General features: G+C 42.4%; 1 protein-coding gene across 2 annotated transcripts in view; it reads right to left on the bottom strand.

Moving 5' to 3' along the window:
* Positions 1-12,162, bottom strand: part of kcnq1.1 (potassium voltage-gated channel, KQT-like subfamily, member 1.1) — a 127,297-nt gene that overhangs the window by 104,693 nt on the left and 10,442 nt on the right. For both annotated transcript variants that reach the window (XM_061974820.2, XM_061974819.2), the window contains exon 2: positions 1,035-1,125. In XM_061974820.2, coding sequence (XP_061830804.2) covers positions 1,035-1,125 — 91 coding nt within the window. The remainder of the gene's footprint in view (positions 1-1,034; positions 1,126-12,162) is intronic.

Below are 12,162 nucleotides of genomic sequence, written 5' to 3'. Positions count from 1 at the left end.
CTTGTCCTGTGTCGTCATCCAGCAGCCCTTTGTCATCCCTTGGTTTCGAGCAGTGTGTCTCGTCTCCCTGGATCCCCACTGGACTCTCTGCTGCCTCCCTGGATCTCGACCTCACGCCTGCTCTTGGACCCCGACGCCTTGCTCCAGCCCTGACCTATTGCCTGTCCCTGGACCTCCGAGCCTGCCTTGCCCTTTCTGGACTTCTGCACCGATCTCAACACACACCTTCAACACCACCTGGTAACACGCCTCATATAATCGCTACACATAGTCACACCGTATACATTTGGGTTAATCACACACTTCATATATGTATATATTTCAATAAACACGCTGCAAGCTAATTGCTAATTGAATGCAAATATATGTGATCTGAATGTGAAATGTTTTTTTAACAATGGAAGACAAGCACTTTCCCAGAGCAGATTGCGCTTTGTCTTTGAAAAAGTGCACTTGGCAATACGTTTTAAGTCCAAGACGTTTTTGATTTTTGGATGAGTTTTACTCCATGCACTGTAGATTGTTATCATTGCTTACTGTATACATAGGAGTTGTTTTTCTTATGTTGGGAAGTCTGAATCTGAAACTGAACGTTTTAATGCACCACAATCCAGCACTAACCTAATAAAAGCTAACCAGCTGAGAAGAAACAGTTCATGTCAGGATACCGCAGAGAAAAATGGTGCAGCCAGTAAGAGCAATGAAAACAGCAGTGTTATTGGGAAGATGTGCTTTCCCTCTGAGATTTCTCAGAAGTCCAATCAATCTGCATCTACCTGCCACCTCTGACTCATAAAACACTGATCCGAGTAAGTCAGCGCTTCTAACTCAATAACATTGCGCGGCTCGTAAATACAATCTTTAAGAATATCTGTAAAGCTATTGTTTAAGTTGTTTGTTTGTCTGAAACTTTAGATTAGCACTGAATTATTTACATTAGCAGTCTCTGTTAATGTAAATGATGCATCACTTCCAGATCAAATCAAATCAAAGTTGATGAAGAAAAAGTAACAATCACACAAATAAAGACTCACCACCCAGTAGAGGCTCCTGTAAGTCAGGGTGTGGTACTCGGCCATGGTTGAGAGGACACTGAGAATCAGGCAAGCAATAACTATCAGGAACCTAAAAAAAGGAGGGAAAAAAATGTCTTATTTTATGCATAAATACAGCATTCTTAATCACATAATTGCAATATATGTAGCAAATTCTATTACTCACATTTTGCCCTAAATATCAACGATCCATATTTAATATGGATTGCAACCCACTTTATGAATGCAAAAAATGCATTCAGTTGAAACCGTTTGAAAACCCAACAATGTTTTTATATTTGCAATATTATTCCATTTTTATTTTTAGTTGTTTCAAAATTATTACGCATTATTATTGATATTTATTATAATTATATAATTTTCTTGTTCCCTTTTATTACAGACAAAATGTATAATAAAGTCAATAGTGCAAAACAATTAAACAAAACCAAACATTACCATTGGCTCGTATTATTTGAGTTTGTATATAATTTTAAAACATTTTATAATATAAAATATCGATCTAATCACTGTAGTAACTGATACGATCAGTCTGCCCACCCGTCTATATTCAAGAGCTCTAGATTAACAGTTAGCTATGCCTTTCGTACCCTCTTACAGTGTGTAGTGTAGCCTGTTTAGATATTCATTGTTCTCTAGTCCTCCAGTGATAATATTACATTTTTTTTCTTTTTTTTTTTTTTTTCTTTTTTTTTTTTGTGTGTGTGTGTGTCCTGTCCAGCTTCTCAGGCAAATCATATAGTTGATGTAGATGCCCATGTCGGCTGTTCAGATTTACTTTACAAAAGAGAAGTGTAGGATACTTCTCTTGTTGCCTTATTTGTATTTGACTTTATTAAATGTATTTATATTATCATTTAGTGCAGCCGGGCCGGAGCAGGAGGGGATAGAAAGAGAAAAAAAAAGAAGACAGAGGGGGAAATTGTGGGGACAAGAGGGGGATTAGACAGAGAGACAAAAACAACAACAGCAAACAACAACAACAACAACAATAGAGCAACATCAGCAAATATGACATGTACAAATATGATGGTAAAAGTAATAGCAAATAAGCAGTTAGCGAAAAATAAAGAATAATACAGAAATGACAATGAGCATTATTACACTACAAATGGATCAATACAAATACCGATAGAAATAGCGCTATTGATAATGAACAATACCAATAATTTACCTTTATTATCAACAATACAGTTGTTTAAATGCAACAATACATATACGTAATGATAACTTGAGATACGAAAGAATGCAGAAAAATGGAGGGGGAGAAAGAGAAGCAACCTACATTAACCTTGTAGATTGTTATAGTCACAATAGGTTAAGCTTTGTCAGTGTGCCATGTGTTACACCCAGTTTACCCTAGGGCAACAACGTTAATATATGTTTGATGAAACGTGATTATGTGCATGAGTGTAAGTATGCATATGTACTTGTATATGTACAGAATGTGTATATGTGTTTGTACAATGAATGTATATGTACAGAATGTGTATATGTGTTTGTACAGTGAATGTATATGTGATAATATTACTTGTAAAAAACACAATTAATTAGCTGCCGTGGAGGCGGAGATTATTGATTGAGAAGCTGCAGAGTGGAGTGACGTTAGCCGCTAGCTTGCAAACGAGGATGCTACATTGCGTTGAGGACGCTGTATACGATTATATTAAAAGCTCTATTGTCTGCCAAATGTATATAATTTATATTTTCAATTGTCTTTATCGTGCAACCTTAAAAAGTTAGCGGGCACAAAGTTTGGTGACTATATATACCTAAAGGTAGAAATGTATTTGCAATTTTTCAACAATTTTGTTCCTTTAAAATCTCTTTTGTTACGCATTTGTAAAAGTTTAAAACGATCGCGATGCTATTTTTTCGTTAGCCTGTCAATGGGCTTGTCCATTCTATGTTAGCATTAAGCTATCGGCATAGCCAACCTTTATACTGTATGTTTTTTTTTTACAGATTAAACCAAACAGTATTGTTGATTTAACATGACTCCTACATGTATGTGCACCTCATGTCATACTTTACTTTTTTATTTTTTTTTTTATAATTAGCCTGTCCTGTACAGCCACATGGGCAAATAATGTTGTTAATTTTTCCTTTGTGTGCAGAGTTTTACTTCCATGTGGAGACTCTTAATAATCAGCCTCAGGTTGGAAGTTTTTTTAATTTCTAATTTAAAGGATTGCTTACCTAACTGCCAAACTAAACTCCAACATTCAGGAGGGGGAGGATAAATGATGTCAATAAACCACGAGTGTGGAGCTGGTGTTACAGTGTAATAATAAAATAATTGAAACAATGTAATGTAGAAGAAAAATATATGTTGATACTAATCACACATTTCTATTTTGAAATATACGTATACATTTTTTTAAACCTTTTTTCAAAAAAATACATGCATCACAGCCAATTATGCAAATCTGTTTTCATAAACAATAATCCATACACAAAGCAGGCCCAACTGCAATATACATATATATGTAGGAAATGAGCTATTCACTCCCAAGTTTCATGGACGCTTCCACCCCTGGAGTTCTCTTTAGATCTATCACAACAGTATTCTCTTAGGAATGAGGGGCTTAAGGTTTGCGTGTGTAGCAGAGAACACCAGAATATCCATGCAGTGTACATCAAATGATTTCAGAGCGCCACTAATGAATAGGTAGACAATTTAATTTGCAAGAGGCTGTGGCAAATTGCATCAAATACACTGCGGTGAAAAAAACCCCAACAATACAAAAAAACAATGCTAATTAAACTGTATGTGACTATTGAGAAATGCCATTGTGGAGCCAAATTGACAAATGATTGATAAAAACAATTGTTAATGGAGGATTATGATGCCCTTAACATGATAATAAATTGTAGCAATCCTCAACTACTTTTGCAAGAGGTTCTATTAGTGTATTACAAATATGTCCATCCTAAGGATTTGTGGACAGCATGTGGAATGTTCTCGCAACACAAGATACGCAATTATTTATTATTGTGTGTTAGTGAGGCCACAACAATATTACTCCACTATTTCCGCCATGGGCGATATGGCCTAAAAATAAAATCTCAATCACAAACAATTTGATATAACGATAGATTTCCTACCTTTAAAGAAACCAATGAATACAAATGACAGAGATAATTCATAACAAGTTTTGCTTGTGTTTGATCAAAACTATAAGCCGCTACTTTTTTTTAATACGCTTTGAACCCTGTGGCTTATAAAACAGTGTGGCTAGTTTATGGATTGTTCTTTGCCAACGGCCATAATGTTTTGTGTTAAAAAAATGTCATTAAACCCACGTAGAGACACTGCCATGGTGTTTTATTGTATATGCTGTGGCGCCATTTTTGGACAAGTTCGCTCACTGCAGATGTTGCGGGTTGAAAATGTACTTCCTGTTTTAATGCCTTGAATCGGAAGTAAAACCGTCCATAGCGTTTCTGCTCAAAATTCATCACGCCAAGCAACATTTGTAAGTTTTACAATATAACTAAAACTATGTTTACTTACTAATCCGTCCCATGTGTGATGTCTGTAAGAGCATTTTCATGCATATTTATACGTGCTATCGTAACGTAATGAAGCTAGAGTCGTTAACATTAGCTAATATGCTAACATGTTTACTAGTGTCTGTTTTAGTATTATTAACTTATAACAACATTCTTTTTGTATTCTTTTTGTCTTTCAAATTCCTCAGTAAATTCACCAAAACGCTACCATGGAGTTATTGAGTCTGTTTAGCTGATTGGAGAGCTAGCTTCTGGAGCTAGTGGGTCCATGATGATGACTTCTGTTTTGTTTGATCACCTGTTTTACTGCCGTGTTACAGACACCATTTGGAAACAATGAAGGTATGTAAAGAAACATTTGCAAAATCTTTCTTTGTAAATAACTAATTTCACAATGTATATATCTGCGGCTAATATATGGAGAAAAAAAAAACATTCTGAAATTTAGTGGGTATAGCTTACAGTCCGGAAAAAACAATAGTTTGAAATGGCACGGCATACACTACATCTTAATCTTAGCACAATGTACATTTTTATGAAGTGGGTTATTTTTAGAACATAAACAAATTATATTTTTTATTAAATCATTTTCAAAAAAAATATACAGATGAAATTTAGCTTATGTAGCAATTTTGGCATATTTACTGTGATTATGTTGCTTGTATGTTGATCAATATGTATTGGTCTAATCAAATAAAGTTATTCAATATGGAGCTGACTATGGTAGGTAAAACTTATGTCTTGAATAAAATACCTTTTTAAATAAGAATGTAGCATTGAGAGGTGTCTATAGTTTTCATGGGTTGATAAACACAGGTTTTTCCACTGTTTGGGTTAAAACAAGATAAATTAAGTTTATATTTGGGCATGTTGATCTAAAATGTCTTATTTTATAAAACGGTGCTCAGTGCTGGTGGAGGCTGCACTGTCTTGGCATGTAATATGTTGATTAATTTTCATTCAGCAGACCTTAGAACTCTCTCTAATTAAGCGCTATCTGCTCTATGTGAGCGGATGTGATGGAAACTGTGTTGGTGGAGGTTTGTTTGCGAGGTATCACCTTGATCCACAGCCTGAAACTAGCCAGGATCCAAATAAACCTCTTTTTCAAGGGAGTCCAGGCAAAGAGGCAGCAAAGTTACACATAGAATTACATTTGCAATTACATACACACTAAAATGAAAGGATAGACATCAAGTAAAACGGGATACAAATAACTGAAACCGCTTCAAATGCTCTCAGTTTAGATTTCAAAGTATTTAAGGATAAAAACTCAGCTCCCAGTCTCTTTGTAGCATTTTCCAAGCACAAGGAGTTGCATAGACAAACTTTTTTTTTCTCTGTGCAAGCAAAAGGGGCAGATCATTAGATCTTAGTGCATAAGAGTCCGTACTTCTCTGTGTAATCAATGTACGAGGGCAATAGTCCCTGAAGAGCCTTGTAAATAAAAAAGTACCATTGACACTGTCTCCTAGTGGACAGAGAAGGCCATCCCACCCGAGAGTATAAGTCACAGTGGTGTGTCATGGCTTTACAGTTTTGTGACGAACATCAAAGAAGCATGGTAAACAGTGTCGACCATCTTCAGATGGTCGACAGAACTTCACAACTAAGGTCGACAACATCCGCTCCCTCCTTTCTGGCAACGTCACTCAAATTGTCCCAACCATCGTCCCACTGCCTCTGATCCCTAACCCCCTCTCATCTTTCACCAGCACTACACAGCAAGAGATTGAGGACATTGTCAGAGGAATGAAGCCCCCTACCTGTGCCCTGGACCCTCTTCCCACCACCCTAGTCAAAACCAACATCTGTACAATAAGCCCCCTGATCAACATCATCATCAACCTCTCCTTTCAGACCGGCCACATTCCATCAGCTCTTAAGACCGCCATCCTCACCCCTCTTCTTAAAAAACCCTCCCTTGACCCAGACACCCTCTCCAACTACAGGCCCATCTCAAACCTACCATTCTGGCATGGCGTAGTGGGTAGAGCAACCGTGCCAGAAACCTGAGGGTTGCAGGTTCGCTCCCCGCCTCTTACCATCCAAAAATCGCTGCCGTTGTGTCCTTGGGCGGGACACTTCACCCTTTGCCCCCGGTGCCACTCATACCGGTGAACTGAATAATGAATGATAGGTGGTGGTCGGAGGGGCCGTTGGCGCAAATTGCAGCCACGCTTCCGTCAGTCTACCCCTGGGCAGCTGTGGCTATGAAAGTAGCTTACCACCACCAGGTGTGAATGAATGATGGGTTCTACATGTAAAGCGACTTTGGGTACTTAGAAAAGCGCTATATAAATCCCAGGTATTATTATTATTATTATTATTATTCCTCCCTAAAATACTGGAGAAAGTAGTCTCCTCACAGCTTCAAACTCATCTCAAACTCAACAACATCAGCGAAAAATTTCAAACTGGTTTCCGTTCTGCCCATAGTACAGAAACCGCCCTGGTCAGGGTCACTAACGACCTCCTGATGGCGGCGGACGCCGGCTCTCCCTCTCTGTTAATCCTATTGGACCTTACAGCCGCATTTGACACTGTCGATCACAACATCCTAATCAGTCGCCTTCAATCCACCATCGGTCTCAACAATACAGCACTCCAGTGGTTCAAGTCCTACATCTCCGGTCGGTCAGAATATGTCTCCCTGGGAGGTTCACATTCACGCACCCTGCCTGTCACCTGCGGTGTACCCCAGGGATCTGTCCTCGGCCCAACCCTGTTCACCTTGTATCTGCTACCCCTTGGCTGTTTCATCAGCAGGCATGGAATTCCCTTCCATTGCTATGCTGATGATACACAGCTCTCCCTGCAAACTGTTACACTTGCGTGGCATTGTGATGCCGGAAGTCGTCTTTTCAAGATGCAGAGGGATGTCAGGAAGTGGCTTGCAGGTGAGAATAAATGATTTATTCTAGTTGCAGGGAGCAAACAAGACCAACAGACCGAGTGAGGCCAGCACGTAAACTAAATAGCCCTCTGATTAGTGCCCGGGAAACAGGTGCGCGTCCGGAACACTAACCAGAGGCAGGTGACTATAATCTGCCGTCATGGCAACTGAGAAACACAAACTCAAAAGGTGCTGAGAACACAAGCGAACTGAAAACATAAACAGAATATGATCGACGCCGCCGTGGAAGCAGGAGGAGTCGACGTCGCCGTGGAAGCAGGAGGAAGCGCCGGTGTGGGCGGAGCCAGTGGCGGAGCAGGCGGCTCGTCTGCCGGCGTAGGCGGAGCAGGCGGCTCGTCTGCCGGCATGGGCGGAGCAGGCGGCAAAGCAGGCGGCTCAGCTGTTGGCATGGGCGGTGTCAGAGGCGCAGGCGTCTGGGCTGTCATTGTCGTTGCCGTGGAAGCAGGTGCTGGTGCGGAAACCAGCCTTGGGGTCGGTGCTGGTGCGGGACACAGACTTGGAGTCGGTGCTGGTGCAGGAACCAGACTTGGAGTCGGTGCTGGTGCGGGAACCAGACTTGGAGTCGGTGCTGGTGCGGGAACCAGACTTGGAGTCGGTGCTGGTGCGGGAACCAGACTTGGAGTCGGTGCTGGTGCGGAAACCAGTCTTGGGACTTGGCGTGGTGGAGCTTGACGTGGTGGAGCTAGCCTTGGACTTGGCGCTAGCTTAGGTGCAGGTGGAGGTGGCCTAGCTGGCGGTTGCGGCTTAGCAGGCCGGAAAACCAGTGGTGGCGGCTGGGCAGGAGGTTGCGGCTTAGCACGCCGAAGAACTGGTGGCGGTGGCCGGGCAGGAGGTTGCGGCTTAGCATGCCGAAGGATTGGTGGTGACGGCCGGGCCGGAGGTTGCTGTCTGGCTGGGCGCAGCTGTGCCCTCCCACCAGCAAAGCACCCTGCACTAGCCCCCCCCCTCTAGAAGCGGATCCCAGACGCGTTCTGTGCAGTCTGGAACAGTGTTTAGGGGTGGGTGGGAGGAGGTGAGGAGGGGGGTAGGCTCCTCTCCTTTTGATTGTTCAAAATGTCTATTATGCTGTTCAATAGCAGGCGGAGTGTCCTCTGCCGCTTGGGATTGTTCCTCAAGTTTTAGTTCAATTAGTACCTTCCGGTACCACTCATCTACCCAAGCAGGACTGTACTTTTCAAGGATTGTCCCGGAAGATGACTGGGCTGGAACAGGAAGCGGAGAAGGCTGAGCAGCACGTGGCACGGCAGACAGAAGAGGCGGAGACGGGCTTGGAGCAACAGCAGGCAGAGAAGGTTTTGCAAGGCGGGGCAGTTCGGCTGGCAGGAACTGAGCCACCCCCGTAGTGGACTGTAGTGACGACCAGGAGGGAGAAAACGTAGGAGTGGGCGGCGCTTGAGCCATAGGGGGTGGGGCCAAAGTAATTGGGGGCTGAGCTTGAAAGTCAGAAGGTGAGTGGGACTGACTAGACCTAGAATTTAAAAAAATGTCCTCATAGTGTTTAATTGTCGAATTAAAGTCATTAAGAAGTGGCTGACAGTAAGAATTAACAGAATGTAAAACAATGTATTTTTCTATGACGTCATCAAAAGTGGACGGGGGCATGTCATCAGGGGGCGTGTCATTAGGGGGCGCCAACGGGATGACGTCATAGCTGAAGTCCCAGTGATTGACAGGCCAGCCGGAGAAATCTTTGAAAATGTGGTCATTATAATTACCAACTATTTGAGGAGAATCCTGGGCTGCTTGAAGCTGGCTGTGCTCCGGAGGCAAAAGTTGTGGGATAGGTGCGTATTTGCCGCGAGCCGACGTCTTCTTGGCTGACTTCCGCTTTCGCTGACACGTTCGGGCTGGCTGTGAGTGGACATCCCCGGGCCAGATGGAGTCGATTTGGACCAACGAACAGTCAGGCCCCCACAAAATGTCTTCGCGCTCCAAAGGGGAATACTGGAGAGTCTCTCTCTCCATCGCCTTTAAGACCAGCCACGTCCCGTAGCCGGAATCATCCACGCCCTCTTCGAAAAGACTGTTTGCTGTTGGTCTTCTGTTACGGTTGCGGGGCATTGTGATGCCGGAGGTCGTCTTTTCAAGATGCAGAGGGATGTCAGGAAGCGTCTTGCAGGTGAGAATAAATGATTTATTCTAGTTGCAGAACAAAATATGCTGCGCGGTGCCCACGGCACGGAAAACAAAAGGGTAGCTAAAAGATGCTAATATCAAAAATGCAGACTATGAGCGAAACCAAGAGCGTAACTTGTTGCATGGGAGCAAACAAGACCAACAGACCGAGTGAGGCCAGCACGTAAACTAAATAGCCCTCTGATTAGTGCCCGGGTAACAGGTGCGCGTCCGGAACACTAACCAGAGGCAGGTGACTATAATCTGCCGTCATGGCAACTGAGAAACACAAACTCAAAAGGTGCTGAGAACACAAGCGAACTGAAAACATAAACAGAATATGATCCGGGCAGCGGATCATAACACAAACAATGCGAACCTCACCCTCATCTCCAACGCCCCTCTCCATTCTCACCACCTGCCTGAAGGAGATAAAGGCATGGATGAGCATCAACTTCCTGCAGCTCAATAGCTCAATAACCATGGTCATGAAAATAGGCACCCACGCCAGATCAACACATGCCCCATAACCAACATCACCTTCTCTTGACAGGACCTGCCACTCTCCCTATTTGTCACCAACCTGGGAGTGAAAATGGACCGCCACCTGAACTTTGAAGCCCACATCAACCATCTGTGCAAAACCTCTTTCTTTCACCTCCGCAACATCTCAAAACTCCGCCCCTCACTCACCCCAGCCGACACTGAAAGACTCGTCCATGCCTTCATCGCCTCCAGGCTTGATTACTGCAACACACTTCTCGTCAGGGTCCCCAAAAAGAGCATCAAAAAGCTCCAGTACATTCAAAACAGCGCAGCGAGGATCCTGACGAGAGTGCGCAAGCGTGATCATATCACACCTATTCTGAAATTACTCCACTGGCTCCCTATCGCATCCCGGACCCAATTTAAGATTAACCTGCTCACTCACCAATGCATCTACGGCAACGTCACCTCCTACCTCAAGGACCTAGTTTCCCCTCAACCTCCTACCCGCAACCTCCGCTCCTCAAACACTAACCTCCTCAAACCCATCAGGACAAAGTTACAATCTATGGGCCGCCGGGCTTTCTGCTCGACCGCTCCCGAACTTTGGAACGCTCTCCCCGACCATCTTAGAGCACCACAGTTGGTCGACCATTTTAAGAAGGGACTAAAAACCCACCTTTTTAGCACAGCTTTTATCTAATTTTCTTGTTTTTAAAAACACTTCTTGCTTATCTGTTTTTATACAGTGCTTTCATGCTTTTATTTCTATTTTTATCTATGTTTCTGTTTTATCTAGTGCAGTGGTTCTTAACCTGGGCTCGATCAAACCCTAGGGGTTCGGTGAGTCGGCCTCAGGGATTCGGCGGAGCCTCCGCCGCTGAGGTCAAGACACACCCAACTAATCGTGTAAATAAAAACTTCTCCCTATCGGCGTATTATGTATACCCCCAAACAATTTCCCCTCTAATTTTCCATCTGATTTGCAGGTGTGGAATTTGTTGTGTTTGTGTTGTTCTTTGAACAAGGTGATGTTCATGCACGGTTCATTTTGTGCACCAGTAAAAAAAAACATAACTTTGTCTTGAAATAAAAAAAAAAAACATTTTATTTTTCACTAAAGAAGGGTTCCGTTAAGGCGCATATGAAACTGGTGGGGTTCGGTACCTCCAACAAGGTTAAGAACCACTGATCTAGTGTTTATCTAGTGTGTGTCTTGATTTCATTTCTATTTTAATTTTTTTATTATATATTCTTACTTTCTATTTTTATTTTTATACTTTGTAGCACATTGAGATTTTAACAAATGTAAACGAGTATTATTCACATAAAAAAGTCACCATAATCTAGCACAGATAAAAATGTGGTAGAGACAAAAGAAAAACATCCCTTATTACGGAAGAAAAAGCCCAGTTTAGGTTTGAATTTATTTACCATTTTATCAATAAAAGTAAGGAAGTCATCAATTAAAACACAAAGGTATTTATATTCATGCACCACTTCTATGATATTCCCTGGACACAGCGTGAGGCACCTTCTTATGATTGGAAAACAACATACGTTTGGTCTAGTCAGCATTGAGAACCAGTTTGAGATAAATACGTGATTGCTGCAAAGCAACAAAGGCTTTCTGCAAGGAATTAACAAGACTGTTTAAGAGATGGCCCAAAGCAATAAATAATCGTATCATCAGCATAAAAATGCATATTAGCATCAGAGAAATGTTCTAAATCATTGATGTACAAGATAAATAGGAAGCCCCAAAACAGATTCCTGTGTCAGAGCCATAAGAACAGTAACAACTTCAACCTGCACTAACAAACTACAGCTCACTTCCTCCCCTCCAACACTGCAGCATCACTGGGTCTCCAACACAACACACGCGCGTTTCCATGCACTAAGTTAGTCTGATTCCTCAAATAGTTTGTATTTTCACACTTACGTGTGAAGTCCAAGTGTCCATGCACTCTCTCTAATGCGACTTTGATCATGCCCCATGCGCCTCCCATACACTGGGGGGTGCTATTTCCTTTTAGCCCGGTTAAATTTACTTTCTGGTTGACCTGTGATGTC

The sequence above is a fragment of the Nerophis lumbriciformis genome, linkage group LG15 (genome assembly GCF_033978685.3).
Source record: "Nerophis lumbriciformis linkage group LG15, RoL_Nlum_v2.1, whole genome shotgun sequence".
NCBI lineage: Eukaryota > Metazoa > Chordata > Actinopteri > Syngnathiformes > Syngnathidae > Nerophis > Nerophis lumbriciformis.
This window is presented reverse-complemented; position numbering and strand designations above follow the sequence as displayed.